At 54.0% G+C, this 12,064-nt stretch overlaps 1 protein-coding gene across 1 annotated transcript; it reads left to right on the top strand.

The window, feature by feature from the left end:
• Positions 1-6,740: 6,740 nt before the first annotated feature.
• On the top strand, positions 6,741-8,375 carry GCG54_00009299 (uncharacterized protein; the record flags this gene model as incomplete). Its single annotated transcript, XM_045409247.1, has 3 exons — positions 6,741-6,846; positions 6,924-7,114; positions 7,167-8,375. The coding sequence occupies 3 exons, from the start codon at positions 6,741-6,743 to the stop codon at positions 8,373-8,375; spliced, it is 1,506 nt and encodes a 501-aa protein (XP_045256492.1).
• Between the last annotated feature and the right edge of the window lie 3,689 nt (positions 8,376-12,064).

Genomic DNA, 12,064 nt, shown 5'->3' on the forward strand with positions numbered 1-12,064 from the left:
CAGGCTAGGTTCTTTCCTGCGTCTCCTGCGTGGCCCCGAGCTCTGTACACTTGACGAGGGACTAGAGCTTCTATCCTTAGGTTATTCATAACCATCTCAGGGGTGTTGCATTGGTGGAAGAGATAGGGGTGAACAGCAATGAGGCTTCTTCAACATTGAAAGACGCCCGACCATTTGCGGCTGTGGCTAGTCAAGATCGCGGAAGTGATTTAAATATCTCCAACCACTCACATCGTCACAGTGGCTATTTATTGGCCAGGGACGTTGGTCCATAGTATCGCTCAGACACGGGCTATTGCTGAAGTGTACTCACCTTCACCCAGCCAAAAGGGGCTAACTCTCAGTCTCCTTTACTTTTGCAACAGGCGCATCTTGCTGCAGAGAGTGACGTCTTCGTCACAATTACTGCTTGCAGAGCACCCCGTCGCCCGAATCCCAAGAAACAGATGCTCAATACTACTGTCAAGGCGCCTGAAGAGGGATCAAATCAAGAAAATGGTGCCTCGTTGGGTTGGAGCCAAACCCCTGGAATGCGTAGACACCGGCTGGTCCGGTTTTCAACGTCTTCATATGACTGATACGTGAGCTCTCAGCCCAACAGGTGTAACTTGCCTCGGGCGCAAGTTAGTCTTTCATGAGAGAAATTACCAGTAGTCTCGGCTACGTATATGTAACCTCGGTCACCATGATGCCCGCTCGATGTATCTCAGTCTTCAGCTGAAAGGGGTCGAGTGCTACCCGCCCGAGTGTAAGTCCCGCCCTGGCGATGGACGGCAGCGCATACAACCCCATGTCGAAACTTGCGTCACTTTCCTTCTGGACGTTCCAATTGCGAGTAAAACGTGGCCATGTAACAATCGCATTGTCATCGAAACAAGCTCGGCCACACGACTGAAGAGACATCAGGCCAGATGGAGCACCTCCTTAGTGTCCGAGCGGGCCAAGACAAGTCATGATTTCAGCCGGTGTAGTTGCCGCAGAGTCGGTGAACCGGAGGAAGGTTTGCCATTGGCGCATTGATTGTCCCGACACCCATGCACATACACACACATAACATCGTGGGGAAAGAGGGCTGACTGCACCTCTGGTCTGGCGTCACCGTTGAGAATGGTCTGTCCCCGGGAAAAGACGGAGGGCCGAAGGATGTGCGTGTGAAGGACGAACGGATTCAATACGGCTTCGTTGGTGTCCCGGTAGCGTCGTGACGCTATTTGACTATGGCGTGGAGGAGGCCTGGCTGTTTTTGTTTACATGCTGCCTGAATCTGGGGATGTAAGTGTTGTTCGGCTGAGTCCAACTTGGCAACTTGGCGAACATGGGATGGGCTTGTCAGTCGACAAAATGAGGGAGGAGAAAAAGTCAGCTCTGATCCCCCGTTGCTCGCCTTATTCCGCTGTGAGACGCGGCAATGATGGCACTTGGCCAAAAGTAGCAGCAACGGGCGGTTGTGATCGGAGCTTCGTCAAGCTGACAGCCAATGGGTCCAGCGCATGGAGTTTCTAAAGCGAAGTCGTGGTGCCGCAAGGTCGTGGCACCTGGTCACACGACTTGGTTCTCGGATGCTTCCCCCGCATTCAACGAGATCAGAAGACCTCAAGACAAGGGCAACGGTACGGTACGGGGCCGCAACGTCGGGAAAAGCAAGCATCGATTGCCCAGGCCGACAGTGATCCCCGGATTGGTTTTACGTACCTGCGCAGAAAGCGCATTGAAAGATGCGAATTGCTTTATTTGGGCTTTGCAATGGGCCATTCTTACTGCATCGCGGTCGGGGAGGCCCTGATGTGTCCGTCTCCGAATGGTGTGATAAGGTGCTCCTAATTTTCACCCCTTCCTCCTGTCCCTCCCATCAATACCGCTCCACTCCCGAAGTTCCCTTTTTTTTCTGTCGTGGTCGCGCTAGGAACCGCTTCCGCCAGATGTCGGGTTTGCTGATTCGTGCTCGGTAGAGCGGTGAGAAGGGCGCCATGTCATCGGTGAGGAGTTCGCTGCTGGCCATGATCAAGCTATGATACCCTGGCACACCTTGTCTCGGTTGTGTTCGCGCGGCGGAGATGGCGATATTGGACCAGTGGGAATCGCGCCGGGTCACGGGTGGCCGAGATGAAAGTTGAATATGCCACAGCACGGCGTCCCGTAGCGCCTACTAGGGAAATTCGTCCCTTGTCAACGCCCTGGCAGACTGGGATGCATGGGTATATGACCGTCAAGTAAGGCACACCACAACAGCGTCGGGAATCGTCCCAACAAGTGACCGGGTTTGCTTCGGGATGGAAGGTTCTTCGGAATGCGCAGTCGTCGAGACAGCAAATTCAATGGCCATGTGTCACACGGGGCCTTCTTCTCGACGTCCGCTGTGAAAGCAGCAGTTGCAGAGCCGCGAGTGTCCGCGACCGGGGTACTATCTCGGGCGATGGGCATCCGCGCGAATCCAAGTACTCGGCCGGTTCTTTGCAGTGAGTGACCCAAGCAGGGCAGCCAAGGCAATCGAAAAATGACTGATAATCGGCGTTGTATCTGTCAAGTTGAGCCAGGGTTGGGGCTTGTGTGTGGCAGATGGAAGGGTGATGGTTCCAAGTCCCAGGGGCGAACACCACCACAGGCGCTACAGAGGACACCAATTTTGTTCTAGAACGCCATTTTCTGGGGACGTGGGGGCCGCATCCCTGCTGGGATTATTTTCGCTGTTTACCAGCAGCAGCGCTCCCAGTGTTTGGGGCGGTCTTGGAACACACGGCTGCAAGCCGGACCATCTTGGCCACTGATTGCCGTGTGTGCTTTACGGGCGCGCATACCAAGTGCTGTGACTGCGACGACACTGGCAATGAGGGGAAGTCGATCAGATTGCGCATCGCAAACAGCGCCAGTTATCGCAACCGCATCTTGCCATGTATGCATAAGGGGGATCTTAGTGGTGGTAGTGGTGGTAGCCCGTTTGCAGCATGCGGCAGTTTGTTGTACCGTTATTGCTGGAGTCCGTTTGGCCGTTGTCCATCCGATGCTATTCCGTGGTGTCGACGGGGAGAGTCCGCTTGGCGTGGGAGCAGAGAATGCCACTGGACATCGGAAACTCGGAAATAATTGGGCGTGATATGTGTGATGCACCCCAGGCGGCTCCGGCTCCAGGTCCATCTGTAGGTGCCCAATGGGGGGAGGGGGAATCAGAGATCAACGTGGCCTGGGTACTGGTGCGGTGGGTGAGGTCGAAGAGGGTTCCTAGGCTCAACTGCAGGTTGCAAGAGGCGCGGGTCGCAGGCGGGACAGTGCAGACGGCGACAGTCTCATGATGGCGGATGTGGTGTTGGCAACATGGATGGACCCGAGGCTGATGGAATTTGAGATGTGAGCTGACGGTGGTGGTGGTGGTGGTGGTAACGGTGGCTGGACTTGAGAGCTGTGTGCCTGAAGGAGAAACAGATCTGCTTGAGTCTAGAGCTTGATGGACCGAGGTCTGATCTCGGTGGTATTGACTTAGACTCTGGGATGGCATGAGGGGGAACGAGAGCCGGGAAGCACATGCAGAACGGGCATTTGTTTAGGTGAGATGCAAGTAAGGTATGGGGAGAAGTCAGTCAAGAGAAAGGTACAGAGAAAGGCAAGGTACGGATGGCATGCAGCAAGAATGAGAGAGCACAAGATAAGCTACACGGGCTAATGGAATGCTATCTTAAGGCATGCCGGGGAAGCTAAGGTCAGGTAGCTTCCATCTCGGACGGTGCGGCCAAGGAGGACGGACGGACAGACAGCACAAGCACAGCCCAGCCCCAATCCACAACTGAGGCAAGTACGATGGAAGTACCTACCTCCTGCCTTACCTTGCCTTCCTTGCCTGCGTTCCAGGCTGCTGATGTGTCGTTCCGTTCCTGCTCGTCGTGTTGCTTGTGGGACGCACAGCACTGCAGTGACTGCACAGCTTCCTGATCGCACCACCACAGACATGCCTGAGGCTGAGGCTGACAAGCACGACGGGACTGGACGACCTCAATTGGATCCGGGAGGGGTTGAGGACAAACCGTTGCTGCTTGCCGTTTTCTCCCTAACCTGGCAGCTGCTTCGGGTTCGACGAGGACCTAGACGAGAGCTTGTGCAGGTATCGGCGGGCTGTGTCCGTTGAGAAAACTGGAACAATGCAGGGGCGGCGAGTGAGCAAGCAAGTAGGAGCCCACATGGAAAACAGGAGCGAATGGCACGCATCGCTCGTTATCTCAATGAGCTCGTGCTCTTGCAAGTTGCTCATCGTGGCCCTGACCAGTGCTGGCCTCATGGTTTCGGTCATCTCCTGAAGGCGGGCTGGCAACCCAATGTCGATATCGCTGTATCACACGTGAAATTTGGTCTCAATTTGTTGCTGGGCGCGGCGGAGATCCCAAAAGAGAAGCCCGCGTTGGGTCGCCATGTCGATGGACCCTTCGATTGCAACCGACAGAACATCATCTCAGGGCCCGGCAGGGCATGCGGCGTGTTGGCAGGGGTGTGTCGGTCAGCCCTGGGGGCTAGAGACTGGAGACTGGAGACTGGAGACTGGAGACTCAACCGGCGGCCCCAGGTCTGTTTGCTGCATACAGTGTGCCTATCTTGCAGTATCTTGTCGTTCTGCGCTCTGTATCCGTACTGCAGCAAGGTAAAGCAGTCGCTGGCGAATCTAGACTTTTAGATTGATCAGTAATAAACCGCGTGACTGAATTACGCAGAACTGTCTCCGGCCGGTCTAGGTTCAGGTTCTGCATAACACACAAAGCACTGCCCATGTCCCTGTTCCACAGGGTTGTCTGAGGTCGAGATGGAACTGTAATGGAAAGCGCGACGTGAACTGCCCGTTGTTACGGCCCACTAAAGCTTAGACTTATTCTTCCGTTGGGTCTCCACGAGGGCTAAATTGGATGGAAGGGGAGAAGGAAGACCAGGGCTTGAATTGAAGCCAAGGGTCTTGTTGCTCGGTATCCGTAGCCTGTACAGAGGGCGAATACTCATAGGCCGCTCACTTATCGGCACCATGGAGTAAATACTACGCGGGCTGTATGCAGTACAGAGGAGCAGGTACAAGATGGCGCCAGACCGGACGAGACCTTCAAGGCCCAGCGCCATCAAGCACCTCAGAGCAGCCAGCCTATGTATGGAAAGCAAAGTACTGCGTAAAGAACGCCGCCCACCGGTCCACGGGTGGCTCCCGTCCTGTACCCAGAAGTCACAAACTGCAAACCAGCATTGGCATCAGCGCTTGCACTGGCCTTCAGGCACACACAGCACAGCACACCTCACCTACCTACTTCACGTATTGGCCGCTGAGAAGGAAGGCAGAGTGAGGTGTCCCTCCTCCCCTTTCCCCGGCCCATTTCTTTTCTACCCGTGTGCCCGTCTCCGTCGTCGTCTCGTGAGGAGGCAGGTACCTTAACCTCAAGGTGCAGCCGCTCAAAGTCACAGTCTCCGGGGAGGTTCAATTTTTATTTTTATTTTTTCCCACTCTCTCTTCGTGCCCCGTCGTCCCCTTCTTCCCGTCCCCGTTCCCCTTCCTCAGGGCATTTCTGATGTGTGGTACGGCTACGGCATCCAAGTCATGTACGGTACCTTACCTGACTTGTTGACCTCCTCCTTAACCTGAGCCTCCGCCCTCAAAGTCCCATTTCTGAACATTCCAATTTTTCTCGTGCGTACTCCATCCATCGACGCCGACATCTCCCCCTCCCACCCGACCTTGACAACCTCGACCTACTATCGCTTCTCGTCTTCCTCCTCCGATGCCAGCGCCCTTACAACAACAAAATCTTCAACTCCGGCTCCTCTCTGTATCGGTACAGTCCATCACCGATACCGCCATCCACGCGAGCCCACCGCCATTGCTGCTCCGGCCCTCCCCTTTCGATACCCACGGTCTAGCCTCCACCTCCCGGCAAAGTTTACCTTGAACACCGCTGCTGTTCGCAGTTTGCAGCTTCCCCCCCCCTTCCGGGCCTTTGACCTCACCTCACCACGCACACTCTCACACTCACATTAACCACACACACACACACACACACACACAACCACGCGTGGGCTGCGTACCTTGCCTGCTAGACTTTCCGTCTTTCACCGGCCATCCCATCTCAACCTTGACGTTCCCCTTGAACCTGGGTTTCGGGTATTCGTTCATCGGCTTCTTTCCTGTTGGAGCTATTCCCTCTACGCAAAACTTCCCACACCTTTCCGACATCGACAAACGGCCGGCCACTATTATCCCTCCGCCATTCCTGTGCCGCCCTCCACATGTCGGCAACACACAACACCGACAACGAAACTCGGGATCCATGAAAACGGTCAACGGAACCTCCGCAGCACACCCAAGCCGAATTCTGCCGCCTACCTGAACTCGCTCTCGACTCTCATTCGGCTTGCATCACCACCGCTTCTCAACAAAACACCTGCCAGTCATTTGCCCGCAGTTGATCACCCGCTCGCTGCTAAAAAGTGACCAACCCAAGTTGCAGCTTGCCTCTCACTTGCAGCTAGCTTTCTCCAAACACTCACCTTTCCAACCCGCCTCTTCAGACTCATCACCTCCAAAGAGCCAATTCTGCCATTGAGCGCGACCATGAGCGCCCTTGATCAAATCAGGTAACCCTCATCGCAATTTGCAAGATTGCCCACCACGGCGGGGCCATCTGTGCCACACGGCAGTCCACCTGCCCCTCACTGTTTCTGTCTGTTAGTCTTCAGACGCATCTACCGTCGACCGTCCGGTCACGGCAGAAACCACTCTCTTTAAGATGGATTTACCAAAGGGCTTCGTCAAAGATGACAGGCGCATCTATGGGGATGTAGCATCGCTCTCGCAACCCCTTCCATCCGATTTCATCATACGGATGTGGCGCCGTAAGTCAACTGCATTTACTCTTGACGCTGTGTAACCGTAGCTGCCCTCAGTCTCCAGAGCTAATACCGGCATCCAGTTTACACCACCACAAACCTGAAGCTTGTTGACCCCACAGCACGTCGCCTCGAGAACTTTTGGTGGCAGGTCATGGGCAGCGACAGGAGTAAACTCAGGGCCGATACTCTAGCCAAGATCTGGGAGCACATCTCGTATGGCCCAACTTTTGTGCCTCTCAAAGGCTCACCGAACCGTTGGGAGGGGCCTGCGGTAAGTCCTGCCGTTTGACACCACATTGACATCTGCTGATATCCATGCACAGACACCCCGTTTCAATAGCCAGCATGAGTCTGACGTACTCTCCAATGCACAGCAGTCAAGTCAGGACGTTAAGCTGATTTCTGACCAGTCGGCGATTAAGGAGCTGTCTGCTTCTTCGTCTCGGCCCCCGCCGCCGCACCCGATTTTGAAGAAGTCCAGGGGCGACTCAAAGTCCGGACCGCGTCCGACGGCTCGATTCGTATCGCCGCATGAATCCGCTGACGAGGATTTCAAAACCAGCGAGGGGACGTCCTCAGGGAGCACCAGCGGGTTGGAGATGCGTGTTGCAGCTGCGGCATCGCCGGCGAAATCGAACAAGAAGAAGCCTTCGACCCCGACGAAACGTTTTGTTGCTTCGGCAGCGAACAAGAGGAGACCTGTTCTTCCCAGAAGACTGAGCTCTCAGTCTTCAACTAACTCTGATGTCATGACTAAGGACGTCGGGTCTGCAAACGGAACTAAACACGTTGGCAGTTGCAACGTCGTTCACCCTCATGCTGAGACGGCTATCCAGAATTCGTCCATTTCCGAGGGCATCGAACCTCCCCCAAGCGCGAAATCCTTGGGCAAGCGACCGGCGAACCGCCCGCATCACGAAACGCCGACCCCGCTGAAGTCCCCGCCGATCATCGAAGAACGACGGAAGCCAGTCATTGTGCAGACAGCGAGTCGTGCACCGGCCCCAGCGCCGCTGTCCAAGTCTGTGACAGAAAAGGCAGTGCAAGAGCCAGGCAGGGAAAGAAACGAGGGGCCCAAGACTCCTACCTACGCCCCGATCACGTCGCCGGGACTATCCTCACCCAGGATTGGTTCATTTTCATCATCGCGGTCTGCATTCTCTGCTCCGAGGATGGAGAGGACTTCGTCGAACTCGGAAACGTACCGACCCCGAGAGGCCAGTATTGGACGTGGGCCTTCTCAACTGGGGCTGATCTCAGGCGCCACGGCGAAGACGTCAACGGTGGCTGCCGTGGGTCATGTATCGATATCGGGCGACCCCGACAAGCGCGCCTTTGAAGCGCTGAGCACCTTCGGGGATGACAACGAGCCCAGGGGCACTCCGAGACGGACCTCTTCCTCGACACATTTCACACCGACCATGCCCAGCGCAACCCCCGAGGTCCCACTGGCCCGAACGAGGAGTCAGTTGACGCTCCTGCTAGAGCGAGAGAAGGAACGACTCGGAGACAGGCCAAGACAACGGTCGTGAAATCACGGCCGATATGCTACTATTTCTCCTTACACATATAATCCATGTACTAATTCAAGAGGTACGAACTGCATCAAAAGGGGCTCATGGAGTTTGGGGGACACAAAAATAGCCGGATTCGTCCGCATTCATTTATCACAGAAGAGTTGGTGTTTTTTGTCAAGTTGGTTGCGTTTATTCCTGGGACACTTCCCACGTTTTACCGTACTCCGTTTTTTTTTTTTCGTCAATTCGACAAGGCCACAACTTGCTAGGGGCAAGATCGGCGCATTCGCATCACATGAGGCGTTCTCATTACAGGTGGATTTGAGGTCCCATTGGGCCATGGCCCGAGAAGCATTACAGAGGAGCAGCAAGCTAAAAGATCCGGCTGTGCGCGTTGAGCAGCTGCAGCGATTCCCACTCGGAGTCGGCCGAGGCTCAATCGACGATGTGAGTACGGCGCGCCAACTGGTCCGATAGCCATTCTAAATGAGAGAAAACATTGAGCCAAGAAAAAAACACTTCGAGATGCCATTGTTGGTCAAGCGGCGGCGATGACCGTGTGAGAGTGTGTGTTGTGTCGACTGAAACATAGCAAGGGGGGACAACCGGTCCCTAGAGATATCTAGGCTGGTTTCTTACATAGGAGGGCTGACTCGAATTCTAATCGACAGGGTTACAATGTGCGGCCACCACGCCAACGCCGTCCTGATGACAACCTCTTTTCTTAAAAGGATCAGGGCCTGACTCGGTCATTTATGGAAGGTAACTAAACAAAAGGACGTGGCCAAGGATTCCCGTCACCGCGGTCTGATCACCGAGGCGGGGTGGTGGATGGCGGGGTGGGAACAAGCAAGAGAAAAAAGCAATGCTCAACATGGTCACGAGGCCCGTTGTCTGCGACAAGGGATAAGAGAAACGGAAACTAGGCAGTCTCCTCGGCCAACCCCATTCTGAAGGTAAGAAAATTCATTACGCAATGGGAACCAGGCCACTCCCTCTTTATTCTGTGCCTATCAGGACGGGGATTTCGGGGGTTGCAAAAATGTCACAATGCGTGCCCCTCCATCCCGCGCGAATCTTCTTGTCCCCCCGGCCGCCGCCCCCACGTTCCTTTTCGCCTCGGGCCCTCGACGCGAGGGGTATTTTCGTAGGATGGAAGGGAAAAAGAGCTGTGCTGCAAAGGATGGAGCTACCCTGGTCTGACAGGGCTGTCGTGCTGCGGGGTAATTTTCGAAGGAAAAAATGGAAGACAAGGGATAGACAGCTCTAGCAGGTCACACACACAGAAGAAGAAAAGGAGGTTGATTTGAAGCCGGTGGAAGCCGTTGAACCTATTGAACCCTTGCGGTATGTCCCAAAAGGGGGGTTGTCTGCTGACTGCTGACTAAGGTGTGGCCTGGACGGGTAGCTTGCTCACGGGGTTGAAAAACCCCCACATTCTTGAGCAGGGGTTGGTGGTGTCTTCACCGGGTTAAGGTGAGATTGGATGGTGAACTGGTCCTCTTTGACTTGAGATTGCCTTTTTCCGAGGATGTGGTGAGGTTTCGGTGTAGGTTTTAGGAATTGGGAGACCCCCACGCTAACGGGCCGAAGACGACCTCGTGGTTGATGGAGGGGCAGGGAAGCGTTCGTGGTGGTGGGTGTGTAAGTGAGGTCTTAAGATAGTCCCCTTTCTTGCTTCAACCTCTAATGTAGATCGCGGTGAGGGATTTGAGTCTCAAGTTCGATATCAGTGTCTGGAGATGTGAAGGAGCGGATGAAGGTGAGATGAAAGGTGCGGCATTGGCCCGTGAAATGAGCGAAGAATACTCATGACCATGATGTCCAAATACATGGAAGACAGTGACGGGCAGCTAATCATCTCGAATTCAAGACTTTTGGATTTCGAGAGCCATGGGTCCAGTGGTGAATTTGGATCTCATCCCTCCTGACGTCAAAGCATCCAGCCTCTTCCGATTCAGCTTGAGTCGCAAAGAATAGCAGCATATGCGATTGCCCAGACAAGAAACATCATCAAAGGCGTCGTCTTTTATGCTTCAAGTTGCAAACACATCTGGCTGTAGGAATGAGGCCGTCATGGATATTGTTAGAAGGATATAAAAGATTCTCGGAGATGGCCCTCGTAAACAAGACCCAAGGCGACACAATACTCTGGCATGTAGACAATTTCGCTGCCTGTTTTCCCTGGCTAATTCCGGGCCTGAACTTTCCTCATTAAAGGTTGCCCCCCCAAAGTCTCAACATGCAGCGAAAGCATCCTGCGTGCTTCATCGTCACCTTACTTCGTTGTCCTTCCTCAGGTATTCATCACAGATGAGCCCTCTCATCCAGCGCCTGCTTCGACTTTCTGGATCGAACTTTTAGCACACAAGAACATGTAGCATGAATCATGGGCTAGAATCATTTGGTATGTGTTGTTCGAGATACTCAACTCTTACCAATCATTCCGGCTACGTCCTAACACCTAAGATGCTCCTTTTTTGAATGAAACTCTACAAAACGATGCTTTACAAGAGAGGCACCCTGGACAGATGCACCCGTGTGTATAAATTGGCGTCCATCTATATCGTTTAGACTTCACAATGTTTGCAGTTCTTCCATCTCCGCTGCTTTTCATAGCACGCGTCGCTCTACTAAGGTCTACGAAGTTTCAGTCTGCCAAATGTGAACAAATTCATCAACAACTAATACTCAGCTGTCCCAGATCACTGTTCTCCCCAGTTTATTCAGCTCTTGTCAGTTGTTACGGTCCGACATGTTGAGATTACGCACATCGTCTCTCCAGCTGTGACGCTATTAGTGTCGACTTTGCAGGAGCGCGAGAGGGAAAGCGACGGTGTTCCCACTCATAAAGATCTTCTTCCTCTGAAGCTTAGAGTTTCATTCACGTTGACAGCTGTTTATGGCTTTCATCACTGCAGTAACTACGACAACGTTCTGGAGGAGCACTTCATCATTATGAGGACCCCTGACTCGTTTTCCAGTGGGCTCTTTGGTGCACTGTCTTACTTCCGTCGTCATTGTCGTCGTTGTCGTTGCTATCGTCGTCTCTGTTGTTGCTATTACTTCCACTATCATTGTCTACTATGTATATTATTATGATATTTACTAGTACTACTATTCTCAATCGAAAAAGTCAGTTATATAGGAAACATACCCGCGCAAACACAGAAAAGTCAGGCAGTCTCATCATTATGTGCAATCAATCCTCTCCAACAACCACCAAACAACAACACAAACAGACCTCGCCAACCAACTTTGGCAAAAGACCAACATCTCACCTCGCCAAAGCTGTGTAACCTACACCCACGACCTGCTCCCCAAAGTACCTACCGACCTCCCGTAGCATGCATATTCCAGACCCCCTCCACCGGCGCCGCCGCACGCCGATACCGTCGCACAGCATGACGCAAAGACGCACCTCTCCCAATCCTCCCACCTCCCCATGCCGCTGCGCCACCGCCCATCGTGCAGCACCCGCCAAGCACATGTTTGTACGCAGCACCCGCAGATGCGTATATGCAGGCGCAGGTGAGTGTGATGACGGGGGTCGCATCACCCTCTGGCACTGTACCTCAGACCCGCGTCTAGAACCATCGAGGCGGCTGCGGCCAAGGGCGGGGGTGACGGAGATTGGCGACACCGTGCGTGTGCCGAAGGGCTCGGGTTAGTTGCCGTTGGGCAAACGCGTGCCGCCCGGGAAT

Source organism: Colletotrichum gloeosporioides (assembly GCF_011800055.1).
Source record: "Colletotrichum gloeosporioides strain Lc1 chromosome Unknown consensus_117, whole genome shotgun sequence".
NCBI classification, from domain to species: domain Eukaryota; kingdom Fungi; phylum Ascomycota; class Sordariomycetes; order Glomerellales; family Glomerellaceae; genus Colletotrichum; species Colletotrichum gloeosporioides.